At 47.4% G+C, this 24747-nt stretch overlaps 1 protein-coding gene across 3 annotated transcripts; it reads right to left on the bottom strand.

Moving 5' to 3' along the window:
- Positions 1-477: 477 nt before the first annotated feature.
- On the bottom strand, positions 478-22114 carry MDM2 (MDM2 proto-oncogene). Of its 3 annotated transcripts, XM_068160965.1 has the most exons (12): positions 22016-22114; positions 21523-21601; positions 21313-21388; positions 19294-19368; positions 18461-18594; positions 18249-18298; positions 16879-16946; positions 16638-16731; positions 13795-13955; positions 11356-11511; positions 8850-8927; positions 478-6808 (listed from the first exon to the last, which is right to left on the bottom strand). In XM_068160965.1, the coding sequence occupies exons 3-12, from the start codon at positions 21382-21384 to the stop codon at positions 6242-6244; spliced, it is 1455 nt and encodes a 484-aa protein (XP_068017066.1). In that variant the 5' UTR covers positions 21385-21388; positions 21523-21601; positions 22016-22114; the 3' UTR covers positions 478-6241. The 3 variants fall into 3 exon arrangements, with proteins under 3 accessions (XP_068017066.1, XP_068017067.1, XP_068017069.1); XM_068160966.1 differs by lacking the exon at positions 21523-21601; XM_068160968.1 differs by lacking the exons at positions 21313-21388; positions 21523-21601; positions 22016-22114 and adding an exon at positions 21052-21302.
- Between the last annotated feature and the right edge of the window lie 2633 nt (positions 22115-24747).

Below are 24747 nucleotides of genomic sequence, written 5' to 3'. Positions count from 1 at the left end.
CAGAGCTGTGGAAACACTCTCTGGCAGCTTCATGCTGTTGGTGGCTGCTTGTTACTGAATTCAGTATGGAACAGAAGCACACCATTCTGGGGTTTTTTTAAACCTGAATAGTTCTACCAGTGGCTTTACAGTGTTTGTTTCACAGACCACTTACCAGGCTGTCTGGACCACAGCCAAACCATGTGCCACAAACTGGCTAGCACAAGCAGCATGCTGCAGCCCAGAAACTGGCTTCTGTGACAGCTTAAGTCGCCAGGTTCCCCTGGTTGGGCTATAACAGTGCTCAAAAGCAGCAGATTCTTTTTGCCTGGCCAGCTGCAAGGCAGTTTCAGGGCCCTCTGAAGCAGTCCCATACACAAAACCAAACCAAACCACACTCAAGAAAATGCTGGCTCACAGAATAAAGATCTGTCTGAGAACCAAGCAGCAGGAGCTTTACCAAGCCAAGAGATGACAACAAAAAAGAGCACCAAGGAGTATAGAAACAAATCTTTATTAAAGCTTTTTTTTCCCAATGCAACATAGTATTCAGTTTCCTCAGAAAAGGAAAAACTGAGAACAGAAAGACAAAGGCCATTACACACAGTAACTCTTCTGCTCCTAAGAGGATCTATGCTCTGTGCAATTTGAGTAGCTATTTGTATTCTGATGGTTACTGGCTGTGGCACTATGTGTAGTAGGCACCACCACAAGTCCTTGAAAGCATCTTCACCTTGGAACAGTGGCAACATTGCATAGGGATTTCACTTCCCCCTAACCCTCCCTTCCCCCTAAGAGTTGTCACAGCTAGGTGCAGTCACACAGGAAAGTAAAGGCTCTGCTCTGGGGAAAGCTGTTTGTTAGGTTCAGGAACTGTCCCTTCAGAATCAGGCTGTTAAGTGAAAGCAACACCTACTCAGAAGGGGAGACAATACCTTTTGAAGTATCACCCACCAGTGTTACAGGTACAATAGAGATACACACTACAGAGAGGCCTTCACTGGAAGCTTTCAGTGCATCTGTGCTAAGTAAAAAGCAGCAATTAGCTAAAGCATTATTTTAGTTGTGGGCTAAGTGCAATGTATTGTTGAAAGACAGCTTAAGACAAGGTTTCAGTTGTTTGGGTTTTTTTTCCCCTTTCCATTGTTTGTGCAACCTTTAAAGGACAAGTCACTCAGGAGAAGACTTTGACTTGGGTACAAACAAGCTGGGGAATTCCAGCAGTCAGGGAGGAGACTCCCCACAGCAGACACCCACCGGCCAGCTGGGGTTGCAGAGCACTGGCCTTGGGAGCTGGATGCATCCTTGTGCAGGCTGGCAGACATGAAGACTAGAAACACACTGCATAATGTGCTTTAGGAAGTACAGAGGGGACCCTACAGACACAGCCTGCTTCCACCTGCTGGTACTGTGGCACAGGTATGAGCAGTGCCCTGCTGCCAGTCACCTACAGGTGCCCCTCAAAGCTCCTTCCCACAGGGAAGCACCACAGCCAATATCCCCTCTTAGGCCAAGTGCTGCACAGTAAAAAGATGCATCCTCTATGAAGGTTTCTATCTTGCTGCAAGTCTTGTGGCAAGTTAGTTAACACACTGAGTTAATTAACTGCTTTAGAATGAGAAACTTCTGCCCTAACACAGCAGCAGCTTTAGGTTAAGAGGGGGAAGAAAGTTTCTTCACCTATTAACCCACTATTAATTTCAGTTTGTCCAGGTGCATCATGCTTCTCATAATTGTCTGCTCTCTCTTTTTTAAGAGCACAGTTTTCTGACACAGTTGGGGTTTTTTTTGCTGACAGTAAATAATAAGGACATTTTTTTTGCCTCATGCTAGCCTGTAAGGGGAGAAATATGCTTGAAGCCTTTCCCCTGGCTTCATACCCAAGCCCAAGCACCTTGGAGACAGTGACATTTAAATTCACAGCAAGCAGAACTTGGTGACAAAAGCTGTACCATGCTGTTAGACTGAAGTAAGCTTTTCAGTGGCTAACATTTTGAAGCATTTTTAAGCCTAACTCCACCTGCCAATGGATGTGGTAGCCACAGCCCCCCCTGCACAGGGGCTACAAGTCTCTTCCAGTGTGCTCATCAGCAACACTGAAGCAGCCAAGGGTTGCTGTGCTCAGCAACAAGCAGCATCTTGGTAAGGTGGATGTTTGGCATGGTCAGCAATGCTGGGCAAGGTTATTAAAGGAGGAAAGCAGCAGATTTCACAACCAATCAATCCAAATTGAAGACTCCAGCACTGTAGGTTCTCAAACATTTTATTACTCCACACCTGGAGCCCTTGGAAAAGAAACAATTTTGCCTTCTGCCTGGAGTGTTTCACTTTGCTTCCTTGGGTCAGGAGCTGAATTTCAATACTCATGAATAGCTACACAGTGGGGAAAGAATAATATTTAAATCCAAGAATAGGTTTATTGTACTTTATGAAAAAGAATAAATGGAGTTCTTGGAGCATCTGCACCTAACACCTACCTGACCTGCACGAAGGCATCGACAAAGACCATTCTTGAGAACTCTACTGTCACAGTTTGTCAGCATCCAGCCAGCCCTTCAACTGTCTTGGTCACAGAAATCATTACCACCCCTTGCAAATTAACACTGAAACTTCTCATCACCTCCAATGTAACCAGCGCCACAAAGCAGCCAGTTTAGCTCCTTGGCTGTACTCAGAAGATTGCAAAAGCATGCCAAAGGAAAATCCAACACCATCAAAAACGTTTTCACTCTGCTGATGCTGCACCAGCCTCCATCTCTAGTTATTAAATGTTGTTACAGAAGGGAAAAAAACCAACAACCAAACCAACCTCAAAAGACATCAATGCCTCTCTGGATAGAATCGGAATCTTTAAATGCTAGTTCCTTAAATATTTGTTCTTGTGACTGTGATTCACCAAGTCTGCACATTCCTGTTATCTACACACGTACCACCCAAGAGACTACTTCAATAAATTAAAGCTCAAAACCACTAACTGTAAGCACAAGAAATATTTACAAACTGCAATAAATTAAAATCTGTGCTATATTAAGTTAAGAATCTCACAAGACTTCACCAAGGAAGGACAATTCTCAGCTTCTGTACCAAGGTTTTGGCTGAATTCCTGTGCTGCTGCCCGAGGCCAGAAACATGTTTTAGAGGGTGGAAAGCGCAGGGTGATGAACGCCAGGGTGGTCACCACCTACCCTACACACACTGAGCACAGACAGCAGCACAGAGGCAGACCCAGAGACTTCAGCCTTTCAGATCAAGGGCCCATCCTGGCCTTGGGGTTGGGGCTGCAGTGCACCCCCCAAACCCTCTGGAGTGCTCTTGCCTGCCAGCATCTCCTGTAGGGACTGGAACGGACACCAACACTCATCACTCCCTTAAAGACACACTGAGTGGAGCAAAAAGAGAGCAAACCCTAAAGTTTTCCTGGGAGTTATTAAAATTGTATTAAGCCAGAAAACATAATTCAAAAGGAGGATTCACTCTGACACAGCAGTTTGGCCACAGAGGCAGCAATCAGCATTAGGCATTTCCTCAGCACCATGTGAAGTGGAGGGTAACTCCAGGGCTATTCTGCACAACAGAGAACATGCCAGGCTGGTACAATTTTAGATCCCAAAAGCAAAAATTCACTCTGCTGTATGCTCTCAGTCTAGCTTTTGCCAAAGCAGGAGGTGTTACTTAGGAGATTAAATTGGTTTTGAAGACAAATCCCAAAGCCGAGCAACGGGGAACAGCAGGGATCGTGGCTCTGGCCACGTGTTGCCCTTTATAAGCTGTAGTCTTGCTTTTTAAATAGAGGCCACTTCAGGGGGCTGATTGGAAGGGAATGCCAAGAGTGGGATGGTACAACTTGTCCCAGGAGGAGCTAGGTAAGAACAGCTGCTCTCCCAGAACTGCAGTTACACAGCCACCAGGGACTGTAAAAAAGGTATCAAACTGTAAGAGCATTAAGAAACGGGAGACAATGTACCAGGCAAAGCTTCCTAAGTACAGTCCCTGTTATATCAGTGTTGCTCCTGAACATGTCTACAACTCTCTCTCAGCTACAGATTCCAGATTGACACCAACCACTTGCTTGGTTCTGATCTGGGGTACAATGGAAGAGCCTCTCTGCAAGCTTCACTGCACTATTAAAAGTTTATCAAACCAACCAAACCAAAAATCAGAACAATCAATCAGCAGCAGTGTGAATGAAGGCAGGCAGCCACCTAAGAGAAGCATCCCTCCCTGAACAGTGTAAACATCTGCCCAGAGGACTTCTCTACCTTGGGCTCAAGGTTTATCAAGTCCCCCACAAAAAAAACTTCTGCTGACAAAAGAACTTCCAAGAGCTTCCAGCTACCTGCCATCCCTTTACCAATTGCAAAGGGCAAGCAATTTGCAAGTAAGAATGTGAAGGAACACCCAGCAGTGGCACTTACATTTTGTTTAGCTGAAATGCACTCTGGCCCAACTCAGATCTTTTAGTATTTCTCAGAATTAGCTCAAGTGTACAAACAAAACATGACTGATTCTGATAATTCAGTCTCCACCTATGAAGGCAATTCTTTGCAGGCCAAGTCTCTCCTCTACAGCTGTAGGTCCTTGTCTAGGTATTGCCTGATCTTCCAGGTGTTTGGATGCCTGGTTCACAGACACTTTATACCAGAGCCACTATTTCAGCTCCAACAAGAAGGTGATTACAGCAGCCAAGGTCTTTGCATTAGCACACAGGCATCAACATTTCGAATTCTTTGGGTTGGAAAGGACCTTTAAAGGTCATCTGGCTTCATCTATGGTTCTGTACTGGTGGAGTTAAAGAGGCTATTTAACCTTGGCCTGCAGGAGGTAACAGCACAATACCTGCATTTAGGCTTCATCTCCATTCTTGGCACTCCCTTGCCTAGTTACTTGACATTATTGGGCAGCTGATCAGCCACTACCTACAAAATTAAAAGGTGCTGAAAACAAGACACTTCTTGTATCTAGTTGTATGAAGGAATAGACACAACTCACTGGTACGGAAACTCTCTAAAGAGCAGCTCAGATGAGCCCTCTAACTGTATCCTGAAGATAGCTGAACTTAAAAAATACACTCATGCCACCTGTGCTGAACACACCACAGAAGTGAGTCAGTTAGCAGACTCCTTCGTAAAAGGAACTGCTAAGTTTCACGAAGTTTTGGACAAAATAGAGAAAGGAGGCAAGAGCTGATAGCAGGACAGGACAACTGGAGAACAATCTGGAGTTAGCCAAACACGTTGCAGTAAGAATTCTTGTGATGGAAACAGCAGAAACTGGGAACACTACTGAAGTTAGAGTGTCTGTGTGAACTAGAACTGCAGAGCTCACTGGTTCCTGCAGATGGAGCTGAACTTTTGTTTTCTTACTATGTTGATTTCACTGAATGTAGGGAGGAAGCTGCATGCTACACTGCTGACATCAGAAACAATTGCAGAGAGAAAGAGTAAGGCTGTCCCCTACTATTGCCTGACTTAACATCACACTGCTGCTCCTTCCTTTCTCTTGTCTGTTCAAGCCTCTCCTCATACTGCTAAAATCATCATGTAGATAGTACAGACTTCCAAACCTACACAGCATTTAAGAGCCAGTTTGTATCAAGACATTTGAGAGAACAACTGTTAAGACTGAACTTGGATCAATGACTTCTCAGGACACACACAGTGACCATGTACACTAAAAAGAAAGAGACACACAGCACCCTTCCCCATTTCCCAAACCCTAAAGGATTTTCTATCACATCTTTCCCCACTTGATTTTAAGATCTCCCTCAGCCTTTGGTTACTTGCAGGAACTGAAGTTTTGGGAATGAGTGAGACAAGATTCTGTTTGCTTATTTTATTGACTTATTCAGAGCCTGGTATCTTTGCCAAGCAAATGCCACTGGAATATGAAGAATTTTCGTTGTCTTAAGAGGAGGAACTCACATGAATGAACTCTTCCACGTGTCTCTCTCCTCTCCTAACAATTGAATTTGGGGTTTTAATGTGTTTGTTTAATCCAGGAAAACAAATCTCACTAACTTGTATGCAACATCAACCTATTGGAGAGGCAGGCAGCTTACAGGAAATGACTTATTTCTATTGAACCTTCAACTTGACTTCTGAATACCAAGCTACCCTCCTCACTCCAGTGCATTTCTTTCAGCCATTACTTTCCACACCAAACGTTAAGAGAGACCCAAAATATTCATTTGTTCCAATCAGCATACAAAAATAGCATCTTCTTCTCTTCAGCAGTCTGTGAAAAGGCTTTTGCTGCTTTCCACCTAACTAAAATAAGTTAGTACAATCATTTGGATGGGCTGCCTGCACACCGGACAGGGCTTGTTCCTCTTCTTCAGCTTCCTGGCACAGGTGAAGCAAGACATGAGGTGTCCTGTTTTGCCGTGGACTATGCAGCCGTTCTTGGGTCTGCTCTGACAGATGACACAGGGCTCTATGCTGCTCACAGGCAGACTGGATTCTGTGCTTTCCTCTTTGTCTAGCACTTCCCTCTTCTCAGGTTCCTTATAGTCCTCCTGACTGCTACAAAACACGCTGCTGGATGTCGAGGGCTGGGAATAATCTTGGCTTTCCTGGGACTCGGAGATTTGCGCTGCTTTGTCCTTGTTCTCCTCCGCAGCTGGTTCCTTCTCTTCGGTTGTTTGCACTTTCTTGCCGTCAGGCACATCAAAACCTTCAGACTCTAGAGGGGAGGAACTTTCTGTCTTGCTCTTTTCCACTTTGTCCCTCTTTTCCTCTGGGAGCCAGTCCTCACGAAGGGCCCAGCATCTGTGGCAGTGCCGTGGAAGCGGAGGGTTCATTTCGCTGCATTTGGGACACTTCCAATAATCCTTTAGTGAATTAAAGGTTGGAACAACTTAAGCTGCTTTGAATGCTTACAACTCAAGGATTCAGAGATCATCAACAATTTATTACTGTCCAAACCAAGATAGTTAACTTGGTACTTTAAAAATTCCCTTCAGTGTTTTGTCCCACTTTACAGTTTTGTTCAGCTGGAAGAGGTTGCCCCAGGGGGGTTGTGGAGTCTCCCTCTCAGGAGATATTCAAAACCCACCTGGATGTGTTCCTGTGTGATCTGCTCTAGGTGCTCCTGCTCTGGCAGGGGGGTTGGAATGGATGAGCTTTCAAGGTCCCTTCCAGCCCCTAACAATCTGTGAATCTGTGAAAATAGCCTTGACTTTAAAAAGACTCTCTGGTTTTCTTTTCTTTTTGCAGCAGATATGTGAGGTGTATAAGAAACAGAACAAACATCATTTACTGGTTCTTAGGCAAACTTGAAGAAGGGCCATGAGGATGAGCAGAAGGCTGGAGCACCTCTCTTATGGGGGCAGACTGAGAGAGTTGGGGTTGTGCAGTCTGGAGAACAGAAGGCTCCAAGGAGACTTTATTGTAGCCTTCCAGTATCTGAATGGGGCTACAAGAAAGCTGAGGAGGGACTTTTGAGGGTGTCAGGGAGTGATAGAACTGGGGGGAATAGATCCAAGCTACAGCAGGGTAGATTCTGATTGGATGTTAGGAAGAAGTTCTTCCCCATGAGGGTGGTAAGAGACTGGCACAGGTTGCCCAGGGAGGTGGTGGAAGCCTCATGCCTGGAAGTTTTTAAAGCCAGGCTGGATGTGGCTCTGGGCACCCTGATCTAGTGTGAGGTATCCTGGCCCATGGCAGGGGGGTTGGAACTGGCTGATCCTTGAGGTCCCTTCCAACCCTGACAATTCTGTGATTCTAAACTAAACCAGATAACCTCATGAAAAGCTTCTCACAAAAAGCTCACCACGCCCATTATTTTCAACAAAAGACTTCCAAAATGGGAACTGGGCAGGGGCTGAAGGGAGATTTAACCTGTGGGATTCTGAACTGCTGGTGCGCAGAACGGCCGCGAGAGGGCAGCCTGACACAGCAGTGGTAGGGAATGCGAAACACCAGCCGTGAAACTGCATCAGTGAGAAACCACTACCTCAATTAACCAGACACTGCATTTTTAACGACAAATAATGCATGCTGTACGGGGAACAGACACAGAAAATCCCAAACCAAACTAAAATTTACTTAGAAAATTCCAGGCACGTGTTGTTTGAGTCCCAGGTGGCCAAGAAGGCCAATAGGACCCTGGGGTTAGAAGATTAAGCAGATCAAGGGAGGTTCTCCTCCCCCTCTGCTCTGCCCTAGTGAGGCCCCACCTGGAATACTGCATCCAGTTCTGGGCTCCCCAGTTCAAGAGCAGCAGGAATCTACTGGAGAGAGTTCAAGGGAGGGCTACAAGGATGCTGAAGGGACTGCAGCACTGCCTGGTGAGGAGAAGCTGAGAGCCCTGGGGCTGTTTAGTCTGGAGAGGAGAAGAGTGAGAGGGGATCTGATCAATATCTATCAATACCTGACAGCTGGGGGTCAAGAGGGGAGGGGACAGGCTCTGCTCAGTTGCACCCTGGGATAGGACAAGGGGCAGTGGATATAAACTCCAGCACAGGAGGTTCCACCTCAACATGAGGAGGAACTTCTTGACTGTGAGGGTCCCAGAGCCCCGGAGCAGGCTGTCCAGAGAGGTTGTGGAGTCTCTTTCTCTGGAGCCTTTCCAGCCCTGTCTGGATGTGTTCCTGTGTGACCTGTGCTGGATTCTATGCTCCTGCTCTGAGAGCGGGGTTGGATTCAAAAAAGATCTCCAGAGGTCCCTTCCAACCTCTAACTTCCTGTGAGCCTGTGAAGGTTCCTTAATAATGAAGTCATCAGGCAAACAAGAAAATGTCCATTTAGTTCTGAAAAAAACCACTTAAAAATAGATGAATTCTACTGCTACCAGTGACTGGATTCTATGCTCCTTGTCCCACTGTCACTTCACCCAGCTAACAATCTTTGCCAGTCAAGGTTTTTACTCACAGCTAGAGAGATCTCTGGGTCCTCATCAAATGAATCAGCATCACTGTCTTCATCCTGGTAAATAGTCAGCTGATAGACCTGGTTTCAATAAAGGAAAGAATTAATGTGGATGTGGCTCTGAGCAACCTGATCCAGTGTGAGGTGTCCCTGCCCATGACAAGGGGGTTGGAACTGGATGATCCCTGAGGTCCCTTCCAACCCTGACAATTCTATGATTAATGTCATTGGCTTGGGGCATTCAATTCAAAATCTGCTATCTGGTTAAATTCTGGTAAGGCTTTTATTCAGATGTCACAAGAGGCACATGTGTGTTCGTTCTTCTCACTCCACAGAATCTGATGACTGGTTTGAGGGAAAAGAATTCAGCTCACATCTGTAACAGCCTGAAGAAAAATGCAGAGTAGGTAGACAGAAGGTACTGCTCTCAAGAACAGAGGTGATCCATCCCCTGTGCCACAGCTGCAGCACTCCCCAGCTCTGGGCTCTCAGTATGTTGAGGGAGATGGAGCCACTGGAGAGTGGAAGAGCAGCAACAGGCCACCAGGATATTTAAGGGATTGGAGGAGCTTTCACATGAAGAAAGGCTGAGAGCTGGGACCATTCAACCTGAAGAAGAGGCAGCATGTTTGTGTGCATTGTTGGTGTGCATAAATACCCAAAAGGAGGGTGCTGAACAAGGCACAGCCAGGGTCTTCTGAGGGGTGTCCAGTGACAGGGCACAAGGCAGCTGGCACAAATTGGAACACAGGAGGTTCTATCTCAACATCAGGACACACTATTCAAAAGCCATCTGGACACTGAATCACAAAATTGTTAGGGTTGGAAGGGACCTCAAGGATCATCTAATTCCACCCCCCCTGCACCTCACACTACAACAGGTTGCCCACAGCCACATCCAGCCCGGCCTTCAACACCTCCAGGGATGAGGCTTCCACCACCTCCCTGGGCAACCTGTGCCAGTCTCTCACCATCCTCATGGGGAAGAACTTCTTCCTAACATCCAGTCTGAATCTACCCACTTCTCATTTTGCTCCATTCCCCCAGTTCTATCACTCCCTGACTCCCTCAAAAGTCCCTCCCCAGCTTTCTTGTAGCCCCCTTCAGATACTGGAAGGCCACAATAAAGTCTCTTCAGTGCTTTCTCTTCTCCAGACTGAGCAACCCCAACTCTCTCAGTCTGTCTCCATACAAGAGGAATACCAGCCCTCTGATCATCCTTGTGACCCTTTCTCTGGACACCTTCCAGCACCTCCACCTGGTGTCCACTCTGGATACCTTCTTGTAATAGAGGCTCCAGAACTGGACACAGTACTCCAGGTGTGGTCTCAGCAGAGTGGAGCAGAGGGGAAGAATCACCTTCATCACCCTGCTGGCTCTGCTTCTCTTGCTGCAGCCCAGAGAGCCAGCCGGATCCTGTGCTGCAAGTGCTCACTGCTGGCTCCTGTTGAGCTTCTCATCCCCCAGCACCCCCAAGTCCTCTTCCTCAGGGCTGTTCTCAAGCCAGTCCCTGCTCAGCCTGTATCAGTGCCTGGGATTACCCTGACCCAGATCAGGATCACAATTTTGTTGTCTTCTTGCCTACTAATGAAAACTTCTAAACCTATGTTTCAGCATCTCTATGAAACATTTAGATTGATGGAGACAAATGATTCAGCAGTACCCCCCTGCAAGGAGTTACTAAGCAAGTGTATGAGAAGTGTTGTCAAAGCTCCACACATACATCTGCAAGTAAAAATGCAGCAGCAGACTCAAGCATACACACTGCCATTAACTCCAGCAGCTAGTGAGTGAAGTTACTCACAGTTTCTCAGGCTGTCGGGAGCCTGTTTCAGAGCCTGTAGAAAGGCTTAGCACCATCCCAGCTACTGCCAGGTGGGTGTGTAAGAGTGCACAGGCACCTAGTTCGGTTTACAGAATGACTGGGTGCAGTTTGTGACACAGCACAGGGAGTCCTGAATTAAACTGCAGAGTTGCTACTTCTGTTGGAATCTCAGTGTGAGGCATTCCTGTAAATTGGAGGGCCACAAAGATGAGCAGAAGGCTGGAGCACCTCTCCTAGGAAGACAGGCTGAGAGAGTTGGGGTTGTTCAGGCTGGAGAAGAGAAAGCTGCAGGGAGACCTTAGAGCTGCCTCCAGTATTTGAAAGGAACCTACAGGATAGCTGGAGAGGGATTTTTTGTATCAAGACATGTAGTGACAAGGGACAATGGCTTCACACTGGAAGAAGCTAGATTTAGACACCATGAGGGTGCTGAGGCACTGCAACAAGCTGCCCAGAGAACCTGTGGAGGCTCCAACCCTAGAAGGATTGAAAAGCAGGTTGGATGATGGGGCCTTGGGCAACGTGGTCTAGTAAGAGGTGTCCCTACCCATGGCCATGGGGGTAGAACGAGATGATCTTTAAGATTCCTTCCAACCCAAGCCATTCTATGATTCTAAGACATTTCCTTCCCACTCTCACCACCTCTTCAGTCAAAAAAACACCCCAAACAAACCCCAAATGTACCTCATCATCTTCATCTGTGAGCTCCTGTCCTTCGTCATTATGGCTGTAGTCTTCTGAATAAATAGACTCAACTTCAAACTCCACACTGAACTGGTCTGAAACAGAACTGTGGTCAAACCAGTCAGAATTTTCACTTAATGAACTGGCATCAAGATCCTGAAAAACAAGAAGAAAAGATACATTTAACCTCACCAGTCCACTGCCATAACCATTACTGATAACCTGTAAGACAAAACTCATCCCCACAGTTTAACTGGCTATGAAAGCAGTAACATCACAGCTGCTGTCAGGCAGAGCACCTGAGACAAATGAAATCAGAGGTAGCCAAAACCAAAGCCAGATCTGAAATCCTTTGGTTGGCTCTGTAGTAGGAGGCTGCAGTCAACCAACAGCCATGTTGAAGACTGCAGTGGCTGGAGTTGTTTAGCCTGGAAAAGAGGAGGCTCAGGGAAGACCTTATTGCTCTCTACAGCTTCCTGAAAGGAGGTTATAGACAGGTGGGGGTTGGTCTCTTCTCCCAGGCAACCAGCACCAGAACAAGAGGACACAGTCTCAAGCTGCACCAGGGGAAGTTTAGGCTGGAGGTGAGGAGAAAGTTCTTCCCAGAAAGAGTAATTGGCCATTGGAATGTGCTGCCCAGGGAGGTGGTGGAGCCCTGTCCCTGGAGGTGTTCAAAAAAGGCTTGGATGTGGCATTTGGAGCAAGGAGGTTGTCAGGAGGTGTTAGGTAATAGGTTGGACTTGATGATCTCCAACCTGGTTGATTCTATGATTCTACTACTTCACAGAGGCTCTCCTGAAAGTGGAAGAACAGATGCAAGTAGATAGCTTTTGCCTGTGTGTCATTGCATTCTCTAGTCCCAACTTCGCTAACCTTAAGTTGAATTATGGAACAGAAGTGCAGATGCAGGCCAAGTTCTGTCAATTCAGAATACAGTCTGTGACCAGAAACTGCTAAATTAGCTCTTTGTGACTTAGATCTAACCACAAATTAATTTGCCTCAGGCCTTGCAGAAAATTAAAACCCAGTAAAGGCTTGGAAAATGAATACAGCTTCTCCTCAGGGCAGCTGCTAAAGTTCTCTTGGAGCTACCAATTATCCCAAGCTGTGGACTGTCTGTCACTGCATTTCTTCTCTCAGCATTCCAAGAGATACTTCTACTAAAACACAAATTACATCTGACTTTTTTTTTTCCCCTCAATACTGTGCCAAGCAGGAAGACATCCTTGGTTTTAAAAGAATAAATCAAAATTAATCCTTGAAAAGAAATTCTTTCAGCTTTTATCAGCAGATGGATGAAAGACCCAACTCCACCCACACACCAACTCCCCTTTCAACTTCTTTTCTGTCCTCAGACACTGCTGAAGGCACTGCAGCTTTTAATTAAGGACAGGATGGTTTAAGAATCATAGAATCAGTAAGGTTGGAAAAGACCTCAGAGATCATCAAGTCCAACCTGTCACCCAACACCTCCTGACAACTAAACCATGGCTCCAAGTGCCATGTCCAATCCCTTTTTGAACACCTCCAGTGATGGTGACTCCACCACCTCCCTGGGCAGCACATCCCAATGGCAAATCTCTCCTTCTGAGAACTTTCTCCTCACCTTCAGCCTACATTTCCCCTGGTAGAGCTTGAGACTGTGTCCTCTTGTTCTGGGGCTGGGTGCCTGGGAGAAGAGACCAACCCCCACCTGGCTACAACCTCCCTTCAGGTAGTTGTAGAGAGCAATAAGGTCTCCCCTGAGCCTCCTCTTCTCCAGGCTAAGCAACCCCAGCTCCCTCAGCCTCTCCTCACAGGGCTGTGCTCCAGACCCCTCCCCAGCCTCCTTGCCCTCCTCTGGACGTGTTCCATCCTTTGTAAATTGAGGAGCCCAGAACTGGACACAGGACTCAAGGTGTGGCCTAACCAGTGCTGAATGACCTCCCTGCTCCTGCTGGCCACACTATTTCTCATGCAAGCCAGGATGCCATTTGCCTTCTTGGCCACCTGGGCACACTGCAGGCTCATGTTCAGCTACTGTCAACCAGTACCCCCAAGTCCCTCTCTGCCTGGCTGCTCTCAGCCACTCTGACCCCAGCCTGTAGCACTGCATGGGGTTGTTGTGGCCAATGTGTAGAACCTGGCACTTGGATGTGTTCAATCTCCTGCCCTTGGCCTCTGCCCATCTGCCCAGCCTGGCAAGGTCCCTCTGCAGAGCTCTCCTACCCTCTAACAGATCAACTCCTGCCCCCAGCTTGGTGTCATCTGCAAACTTACTGATGATGGACTCAATGCCCTCATCCAGATCATCAATAAAGATATTGAACCGGGTGGTGCCCAGCACTGATCCCTGGGGATCCCTAGTGCCTGGCTGCCAGCTGGCTGTGGCATATGTGCAAAAAAAAACAAAACCCAACAACCCCAAAACCATAAAAAAAGGATGCATTTTTCACTTACAGGAATGGAAAGAGAATCTGTAGAATCACTGCTATTGCTTCTTTCCCGGCACAGACCACTGACTACACACCAGGAGAGACTTTCATCAAAGGTCAAGGAAATGCTGTCTGACTTGTGGCGTTTCCTTCTGTCGCTCTGCAGATCATCTGAAGAATTTTCTTCTGGACACACACATCCAAGAAGATTTATTACTCCAAAAAACCCAAAACATCTATGCAATGCTGCCTTTTGAATAGTCTTAACAGAAGTTTACAACTTAATTGACTTACAGAGGACTTCAAGCAAAGTAAAGACATTCAGTATTATTGTACAGGGGAAAACTAAAGGCACCAAAATCTGATTTGCTTAAGAAAGGGACATTAATGCTGAGAGGCATGCAAGTGTGACATGTCCCTGAAAACAGTACTTCAGGAGCTGGCTTTCCCCACCTGTCCCAGCAGAACAGCTTGTAAATGGCAGGGAGTAAAATCAATTGCAGATCTGGCACCATTTTTACTGTATTTACACAGGACACATTAAACCCTCCCTAATTTGAAGAAATACAGCTAGGATGTGATTTTTTCCTAGCTCCCTCTGCAGTCAGTAGACACAAAAACACTTTGAGAGGGCTTCTGAATCCAGCCCAGAACCTGCAGGGAGACAGAGCAACCAGCTCCCAGGTCACATACACAGAGAGGACCTCACGGTTCAGGTTTTGAACATCTCAACAGATTTCTTAGCCAACAGTTTCACTACATGCAATTGTATTTCTGTACCAAACCACTAGGACTTTCACCACACAGTAGCAAGAGAATCTTCAGGGCCTTCTATGTACAAATTGAACTTGGGAAGAATTGCTTTAAGCTGTGCTTATTAAGTATGCTTGGTTTGAAAGCAAAAAGATGAAGCTTTTTAGATACATCGTGTTTCAAAACAACCACCTACAGCAGCACAAGGAGTAGAGGGACAGCGCTGTATGGGTAGGCAAGTCAAAATTCAGCTCCACTGACTTTTGGGAGTGTTTGGCAAGAAACAACATCATCATAAAAGGTGTTGCAAAGTCGGTATTCTAAGTGCAGTGGAGTGAAAACTTCCCACCAAGCCTGACAAGGTGGCTCAACAGACCTCGGCAAGAGCCTGCTGCCCCCCTACAGGTGCCTTCTGCACCCCCCCCCTAGTGCCCAGCTTCTCCCTTGCCTTGCAAAACACACCCTGACAATCCACGAGTCTCCAAGCCTTGCATCTTTCAAGGTAAAAGAAAAGAGAACGAAACACTTGTACATACTTTGAGACTTCTCTCACTTTCCCTTGGTGCTTCTGGGCTCAGCCCCTCTCTCTTTCTGAGAGCCCCACCAAATTTGGTGCCCCCAGGCCCAAGGGTTGCTCCTGTCCATCGTTGTCCTCATTTAGAGTTGTCATGGCTCCATGCTGTACTGATACTGTACCACCACCACAAGGTTTCTACACACTCTCTAAACGGCTCCACAGGAGCCGCTACCATCCCAATTTAACAAGAATAGTGGTTTAAAAGGAAGGTTTCCTATAAATTAGAAAAGAAGTGTATATAAAAACACTATATTAAAAGAACTTTTAAGGTTGCAACAAACTAATGAGTGGATGCAAAGGCAAGAGTTAACCATCAGACCTCCAATAAGTAAGCACAGCACAGGACCTTCGAGGTGCCCTGGGTCGTGCCTAAGTATCACAGGTTGTTGATAGTTAACCAAGGCTTTCCATCCCTTCACCAGTTTTTGTTGCAACATTAAAATGTTCTTTTAATTTAGTGCAAAGAGCTCATCAATGCAGCACAATTCCTGGACTGACTCACATGACAGTGGCCTGTGATGAACAAAAAGAAAAACAAACCCAAAAACCCTGAGGAACTCAAAAATGGTCCCTGAGGAACAGGAAGCTCTCTGCAGGGACAGGAGGTTAGCACGGCCCAGGTAATTACCACCAAGTCATCAGGGAACAGAATCATCCAATGGGCTGGGTTGGAAGGGACCTCTGAAGGTTCATCCAGTCCAACCCATTCTGCAATCAGCAGGGACAGCTTCAACTAGATCAGGTTGCCCAGAGCCCTGTTGAGCCTCACCTTGAATGCCTCCAGGGACTGGGCCCCAACCACCTCCCTGGGGAGTGACTGAAGTGATGGAACAAACTAATGTTAAGATTTCCACAGTACAGTGTTTAAGTAGAACTGCAGGGAACACTTCTATTGAGAAACTTGTTCAGCTCTGCGCTGACCAGCTTGGAATTTTGCTGTCAGAGGAAACATTCTGTGTTTTCCAAGTGTGTTTGTCACTGATTTACTGAATAACCATGACAAAGGGGCTTAAGCCACCAGATGTTTTCAGAAGTGCTTTGTTAGCAAAAGTGCTTAAGAAGTGCTTGGTCAGGTAGCTAAACATACCCCAAATCATCCCAAGTTGCTACCAGGACTTTGATGTCTGTCACAAATTGAAATCCAATGAAATCTGGTTTTAGGGAGCCAACAGAATGTCAAGTCTTGTGGCTGCCTAGAACTGAAAGGAGCTTGACTACATCAGTCAAAAAACGTTCTTGTCCTCAAGACAAAACAACTGCTAAGTCCTGCTGATGTGAACAAGTTCAGCAAGTCTGTGGAACAAGTTATTCCATCACCTTACTATCAGTTCTAGAGACCCAAACTGGAATAGGACACTGGAGCAATGCAAGGCAGCTGCCATTTTTGTCAGCCTGAACATTTTTTGTCAGGTAAGCAGAGAAACATGAATGGTATTTGTCAGCATCTTCCACAGTCAGTAAGGCAGCAGAATGCACTTTTTTCTCCCCCCTTAAGTGGCCATGCTACTGAAAGCTCTGCATCATACACCTGCACATACCAGATTCACTGTGGTTTCTCCTCCTAGAAGATGTAGCTGGTCGTGAGGCCACGTTTGATGAAGTCTGCTTCTCTTCCAACTCTTGCATAGATTCCTGGGTAACAGAAATACTAAGCTTGAGCATGATGGGGTGAAGGCCAGACTCCCCTAAAGGTATCTAAACCATTATCACACAAAACTGAAGAGGATTTACATCACAGAACAATTTATTACAAGGAACAAAACCCAAACAAAAAATCACCTTAAGAACATTATCTTCCTCGAGATGCAATCTGCTGTCACCCTCAGGTGTGTCAGGAAGTGCAGAGTCTGAAACCAAACCCAAAAAGACAAAGCTGAAGAAAAAGTCATTTGAGGCTCAAAAACATTAGAACAAAGAGAGAGAATTTAACTGCAGACAGCATTTACAAAGTCCTAAGCAGAATGTAAAACAGAGACATTTTGCAGCAATGGAAAAATGGCCCTGGGCAGGTGTGTGCAGCACCTTCCCTGCAACATTACTGAAGCGGGAAACTGGAGAAGAAACCTCAGCTACTAAGATGCTCCAAATCTTATTACTAAGTGCTTTCAAATGAAGGCTGTGCATTAGCTGGAATTCTGCAGGAAGTATAAAATACTCCTTCCTCTCCAAATGATATTTTATTAGCTGTCACCTTCTGGGGAAGATGAATTGAAAAGAAAGATTAACTGTAAGATATATATGCTTAATACCAGCCAGACCCTGAACACATTACCACAGAATCACAGCATGTTAGGGGTTGGAAGGGACCTTGAAAGCTCATCCAGTCCAACCCCCCTGCCAGAGCATTATCTTTCAAGACAAGAGAGGCATATTTGCAAGCATAACAATGAGGGACAACAAAGAGAACATGTTTCCCATCTTCAGCAGCTGAACATTTGCCTTTTGGGAAGAAACAGAAACAAAAGGAATCTTAATGTGGCTTCAGAAGAAAATGGCTTCCATTGTTTGGACTCCTGGTTCTTGTTATTAGTCAACAATTACAGCTCCACCGAGCATTTGTATACTGCAGGGAAGATGAGAGTGTGCTACAATTCTCCACTTCTGGAGTGGCTGTCCACATAGTTACAAGAAAGCTAACTTTGTAAGCGTGCAGCCATTTTAAACCAGGACTCAGTACAGCTGAGGGTGACCAGTTCTAAATGCACTCCCACCTGGAGATTTAAAACCAGAACACTAAGAGGAAGAACAGAAAGAAGCATTTGCTCTGACTTCATCACTGACACAAGTTTAAAAGAACCCATTTTTCTTATTACAAATTCTGTTGCTGTTGAGGGCTGTATCTGTGAGGAACACAAACAAATGACTCATTTTGCAATTTACTCCTCTTGTGCTCAGCTCTGACTCTGCTTGTTTTGGTTCCAGTCTGATAAAAATCAACCAGAAGCCCTTCAGATTTGTTTTCCCCCCCCCACAAGAAGCAGTGTTTGCTTTGATTCACTCATTGCTCTGGACAGTAGTGTGTAAAGCCAAACCAGCCAGCTATGGAGAGACTGACATTATCTGATCACTACATACAAGATGCATTAATGTAAGTTCTATTTTCCCTACTGCTATATCCTGAAACAGAAGCTCTTCCCACACTAGCTTACCTTGTTGATTGACTGCTATCAGATTTCTGGATATCATTGAATATAGTCTCCTTAGATGGGGATAAAGAAAGAGATGTTGCAAGTTAGGTACATGACATGAGAAAAGACAGCTTACCATTGTTGAAGGTGGAAAGAGTTTTTAACACACCATACTGATTATTCTTCATTAGGTCACAAACAGACTCTCAGAATAAAAAACAGTCCCATTTTACCTGTGTTCTTTTACTGAAAAACTGGTTACTCCAAATAAATCCCCCAGGAGATCATTTGCACAGTGTACAATATGCTGCTGTTTTTCATCATACAATTGCTTAGACATAATATATTGTCCAAGATAGAATATTACCTGTAAAATAAATAACATACACACACATTAGGTTCTGCTGTTTCCAGCTGAAGAGAAAATACATGAAATTCCTTGGCATTTGCTCTTCTCCCTTTGATTACCTTAAGCTCCAGGGCTGTTTAGTCTGGAAAGGAGAAGACTGAGAAGAGGAATCTAATCAATGTCTATAAATATATAAGGGCTGGGTGTCAGGAAGAAAGGGACAGCCTCTGCTCACTTGTGCCCTGGGATAGGACAAGGGGCAATGGATGGAAACTCCAGCACAGGAGGTTCCACCTCAGCATGAGGAAGAATTTCTTTACCCTAAGGGTGACAGCGCACTGGAGCAGGCTGCCCAGAGGGGTTGTGGAGTCTCCTTCTCTGGAGCCTTTCCAGCCCTGTCTGGATGTGTTCCTGTGTGACCTGTGCTGGATTCTACGCTCCTGCTCTGGCAGGGGGGTGGGACTCGAAGATCTCCAACCCCTAACACCCTGTGATCCACCAAAGGATCTGCTACTGTACTGACCACTAGGTAATTTTGTTCAGATTCTGAGGAACTTGCTAATCACCACCTAACAAGTCATCAGCAGAATAAAAACAATACTTTGTCTCAGCATCTTCTATGTAAGCTGTGAACTACACTGCCCCCATTCACTCCAAATGGAAGAACAATCTACCTCTATTCACTGTAATCTGCCTTTAGCAATCAGAAGTTCTCACCTCCTTCATAGTAAAAGTGTCCTTCTCGGCACCAGCTAGCTTTAACACCTTCAGCAGCAGGGGCTTTGGCTTAACCTGTGTAAAGAAAAACACCAATTACTGACCAAACAAAACACTTATTAAGCAGGTTGGCTTCCTCCTTCTCTATTAATCCCATGCACAAACAGCAACATTAAAGCCTATATTCAAGTTTTTAACTTGGCAAAGTTAAAATCACATGAACCAAATCATACTAAACATCTCATGCACCACAGATCTTAGTTCAGAGCCCAGTACACACAGCTCCTGAATGGGAGCTACAGGATTACTTTGGTAGTTCCATGTACAGGTCTCTGTCCTAGGGAATTCAGCTGCACTCCTTTGGTCCTAGCAGTGGCTCCCAAAGTGGAGGAAGGCAAAAAGATTTCTGTGCCTGTCAGGTCCAGACTGCAGCCCCGAAGCAAAACATAGCTCCTCCTTTTTCCTCGTCTCTTCCTGTGACACTTTCTAGGGCTGCAGTTTTGAATTTGCCAGCTGGCTGCTTTTTATCTCTGACCTTTTCTCAGCTGGGAAGCACCCTCTGTCCTTTCCACCTCACCTCAATCACTCCTACCTCCCCAGCAGCTTCCCACCCACTGTCCCCACATAGCTGTATCTGCAGCCAGTCTCTGACTACTTCCAAGGTAGAGGAACCGAAATGAACATAAGTCCTGTCCCTCCTTTTTTTTTCTGACCAGAGCACTGTCCTGCTTCCATTCACTGCAGTGTTCCACAAGCAGCTGTGCCAGTGCAGATGAGAAAACATTGCAGGAGACTGCCACAAGTGCAAAGGAAACGCCTGCGGAGCCACTAATGTTTCCCAGTGCAGGCTGGTTTAGTATTGCCACTTAAAACAATATCAGAACCGTTCTAAGAGCGGGCTAATACTTAGCTATCCCAATTTCTTCCCTAAAATAAGAGAAAAAGTATTAAAGAAAAGAAAACACTTCACAGGAAAAGTGTGAACAGAATGTAAAGGGACAAGAAATAAATGCTTAAGTGAAGGGGGACAGGGGGACAGGACAAGAAGTAAATGCTTAAGTGAAGGGGGACAGGACAAGAAGTAAATGCTTAAGTGAAGTGGGACCCGAATTACATTTCAAGCATCTGCTAAAACCAACGTTCAGTTTCAGGGCAGTAACACGAGATTAAGTGTCAAGAATCACAAATAATAACAAACAAGCTGTGGAAAACGTTAGATGACTGTTCACCTGTTCCTAGGTGCTTCACTTCTTCCAGCATGTGGCATATATATCATATCATAAAGGAAGCAAACAGTAACTTATTAAACTACTAATGCCAGCTAAGCACAGGAAGGAAGAGTTTCAGATCTCTGAATCCAGAACTAAATCCACGAGCTCAGATGCTTTTACCCTCCATGCCTCTCCTGCCGTTTAACCCTCCCTCAAGTAGAAGGGTGGCAGAAGCCCCATTCCTAGAGGTTTTTAAAGCCAGGTTGGATGAGGCTCTCATGGAGGGACATGATAACCCTTGAGGTCCCTTCCAAGCCTGACAATTCTACGATTGTAAGTATAAAGTTCTTTTGCCATACTGATCTGACAGCAGACAGCATCATATTATAACTTAAGTAAATAAGAAGAAAAACATGTCAACTTTTCCCAGTCTGCTGTGACTATCACTCTACACTGCTGAGCTTTACCCTTCTACAACCATCATTGCACACATGCCGGTTTGAGTCACTTCTTGCTATAAATAGGCTTTCACCTTCGGCATACTTACCATAAGATCCTTTTCATTAAAAGAAAGCAAACCGATCGTCAAAGGTCTGCAGGAAATAGTCTAGACCTAAACCATCACCCTCAACTCAAACACGAATGACCAAGATTTGCTTCACAATTAGAGGATCAAAGATGGACCATCTTCACCGGATTTCCTGGCTTCTCTCCAGCCATCACTCGAGGAGCAAAGCAGCTCTTCCGAATTAGCAGATCGACACTGCAAAACCCACGATAAACTCCCGCGTCCAACAGTTTTACTGACCAGCGCCTCTTGCTCCGAAGTGGTGACAGAAGCGGCATCCGAAAGAGAGGAGGACATCTTGGTATTGCACATTTGCCTGCAATTGAGCGGAGGAAAAAAGCTCAGGACGTGGCACGCAGCCACACAACCCGGGTTTCCCCCACCCAGCGCAGAGGCACCCCGGGGCCGGGGCCACCGCAGCGCTCCGCACTCCCAGCACTGCCCACTCACCTCGGTGCCCTTGTCCAGCCCACACGCCGAGCTCCGGCAGCAGGTTTCTGGGCCGAGTCGGGCCGGGCCTTATATAGCGCTGCCAAGAGGCAAGTCGGGGCTTAGCTCCCCGGCCGGCCGCGGCTCGACATGCCTGAGCATGACCAGGAGCGGTGGCGCTGCCCAGTCACCGCGGGGGGCAGGCGGGGCGCGGCCCGACGCTGACTCACCGCAGCCGCCAAGAGCGGAGAGGGGCGCGGACGGTGAAGGCGCCACCGAGGAACAGCTTGGTGTCTGTACAGCCTTTTGCGCAGCGCCGAGCTCGCTCCCTCCCTCCCTCCCTCCGCCAGCAGGCGCCGCGGCCCTCGCTTCAGCGCCAGGCCCCGAGCGCAGCGCCCTGCCGCTGTTCGGCCGCCCCTCCCCCAGCACCCGGGGGGGGCGCTGCCACGCGCGAAAAGCGAGCCCCGAGCGACCCCTCAGCCGCCGCCCCGAGCAAACCGGGACCTCCACGCACCGCCAGCCGCGCCCGCTCTGCTGCCCGGCCCGCGGGGGACCGGGGGCCCTACCACGCCGCAGCGCGGTCTGCACCCAACGCCGCCATTTTGGCCGCCGTACGGCGCGGCCTGTGGGTCTCCCCAGCGCCCCCTAACGGGCTCGGGGCAACGGCCGCGCCGCGGCCAGGCAGCGGGGCAACGGCCGCGGCGGGTGCCGGCCTGCGGCAGCGCCGCTCACAGGCGGGCACGGCCCGGGCGGGCCTGGGCCGCCCAGCCGGAGCTGCCTGCCGAGCCCCGCGCCCGTGCGGCGTAGGGAGACAGCCGGCACCCACGGAAATGCGGTGCCCAGGCTGAGGGACAGACAGGGCGAAGGCCTGGCAGCGGCAGGCGCTGCGAGACCAGCGCTGGCGGGCTGCTGGGAAGGCGGAGGAGGTTCGAGCAGCGCTTTGCCGTCCGCTTTTTCTTTGCGCAGCAGCACCCTTCCTCTCGGCCATCGTCCCAACTGTGTTTACGCTAAAAGGGTCGGGTTGTGAACTGACCGTGCTGTCGTTTGTGGACGTGAGTCCCTGAGGAGACAGAGCTGGGAGAGCAGGGTTTGTTAGCAGCAGCCTGCGAGCGCGTGGCTGTTCCTGCAGACGCTGGGCTGCTCCGTGGCAGGCAGCTCTTGGCTTCCTCAGGCGCTCGCAGCTGCCTTGAGGCGCGGCCCTGCCTGCGTGGCCTGAGGCCCTGCGGCCCCCGACCGCTGTCGACCCTCAGGACCTCGGGTTCCAAAACAATCCAAAACATCAAGCCTTACAGCTTCTGATGGCAACCTTGTCCTCTTCTGAATCCAGCTGCTGTAGGTTAGTGATAAAAACCACTTTGTTCTGTCACTCGTTTTTGAGGTTGTTACAGCCCCCACAAATCCAGGGACAGGCTAAGGAAAGTGCTGGACACCACAGGTACTGACGCCTTTGGGTGCTAGTCTGATGTGCAGTGCTCACCTGTGCCTTTTATGTTGGGCTTTTCCCCCCCTCGATATTTAGGAGAGGAAACTAGGTGATAACATCCCAAGCGAACTGGAGGCTGTCAGGAGAGGCTGAGGGAGCTGGGGGTGCTCAGCCTGGAGAAGAGGAGGCTCTGGGGAGACCTAAGAGCAGCCTGCCAGTACCTGAAGGGGGCTACAGGAAGGATGGAGAGAGACTTTGCAAAGGCCTGCAGGGACAGGATGAGGGACAGTGGCTTCAGACTTGAGCAGAGCAGATTGAGATTGGATATCAGGAAGAAGCTCTTCACTATGAGGGTGGTGGAACACTGGAACAGATTGTCCAGGGAGGTGGTTGAGGCTCCATCCCTGGAGATATTCAAGGCAAGACTCAATGAGGCCCTGGGCAACCTGATCTAATTGGGGATGTCCCTACTGACTGCAGGGAGGTTGGACTGGATGACCTTTGGAGGTCCCTTCCAGCCTGGACCATTCTATGATTCTATGTTGTCCTATATTCATGTTTTCCTATTGAAGCAGAGAGAATTCCTGCCAGCTCCCAACCTCTACCATTCTGTGATTCTATGATTCTAGTAATTGCTACACTTAACTAGAACTAGTTAGTCTTCAGTCTTACTCCCTTTTCTAACTCTTAGGGGTTTGTTTTCTTTGCCTATGGTGATATTTTGTACTGACATCTGAACAGGGGACAGATTTATTGAGAAGATGAGTGCTGCAGGTAGTGTGTAAAGCTAAACTAGTGCAGAGCGAGGAGAATGCTGATTTTCCATGACAACTAACTTGTCCAAACAAGCAGTGGATAACTGCCTGGACTTGTCCCTTGGCTAAGTGTAGATTCTCAGCTACTGTGGCACCTTGTAAAATGCCTTAAACCTAGGTAGTTGTATTCTGACAGATTTCAAGACAAGCTTGTTTTACCCCTCTAGAGCATAAAGCTCAAGGTCTAGTGAGGGACAGCTGAGCAGCTGCCAGTATTTTGCCAAGTGTGCTCACCTTCTGTCAGCACTGGGGCTTCAAGGGGAACAGAATTCTGGTTTAAAGGCAATGCCCTGACACTGGTGAAGTCAGATCTCTGGGGCTGTTGAGTCTGGAGAAGAGAAGGCTGAGAGGGGATCTGATCAATGTCTATCAATAGCTGAGGGGTGGGGGTCAAGTGGAGGGGGCCAAACTCTTTTGGGTGGTGCACAGCAATAAGCCAAGGAGCAATGGAGACAAACTTGAACAGAGAAGGTTTCACTTCAACATGAGGAGAAACTTCTTTCCAGTAAGGGTGACAGAGCCCTGGAGCAGGCTGCCCAGAGAGGTTGTGGAGTCTCCTTCTCTGGAGACTTTCCAAACCCACCTGGATGCATTCCTGTGTGGACTCCCCTGGGTGATGCTGCTTTTGGCAGGGGAGTTGGACTGGGTGATCTCTGGAAGGTCCTTCCAACCTCTAATGCTCTGTGATTTCTAACCAGTACCCCAGTTCCGGAGATAGAATAGAATAGACCAAGTTGGAAGAGACCCTCAAGATCATCGTGTCCAACCTATCACCCAACACCACCTAATCAACTAAACCATGGCACCAAGCACCCTATCAAGTCTCCTCCTGACCACCTCCAGATCCTTTACCTCACTAGCTTAGGTGTTTAAGCAGCCTGTGGAGCTGGCGCTAAGGGACGTGGTTTAGGATTGACTCTAAACTGGCTCAAAGGTTGGACTGGATGAGCTTTGAGGTCTCTTCCAACCAGATGTTTTCTGTGCTTCTGTGATCATTGCAGGAAAACC

Source organism: Melanerpes formicivorus, unplaced genomic scaffold, assembly GCF_026170545.1.
Source record: "Melanerpes formicivorus ecotype bairdi unplaced genomic scaffold, bMelFor1.0.p_v2 SCAF_54, whole genome shotgun sequence".
NCBI classification, from domain to species: domain Eukaryota; kingdom Metazoa; phylum Chordata; class Aves; order Piciformes; family Picidae; genus Melanerpes; species Melanerpes formicivorus.
The sequence above is the reverse complement of the archived record's forward strand: the minus strand, read 5'-3'. Positions and strand labels throughout refer to the sequence as shown.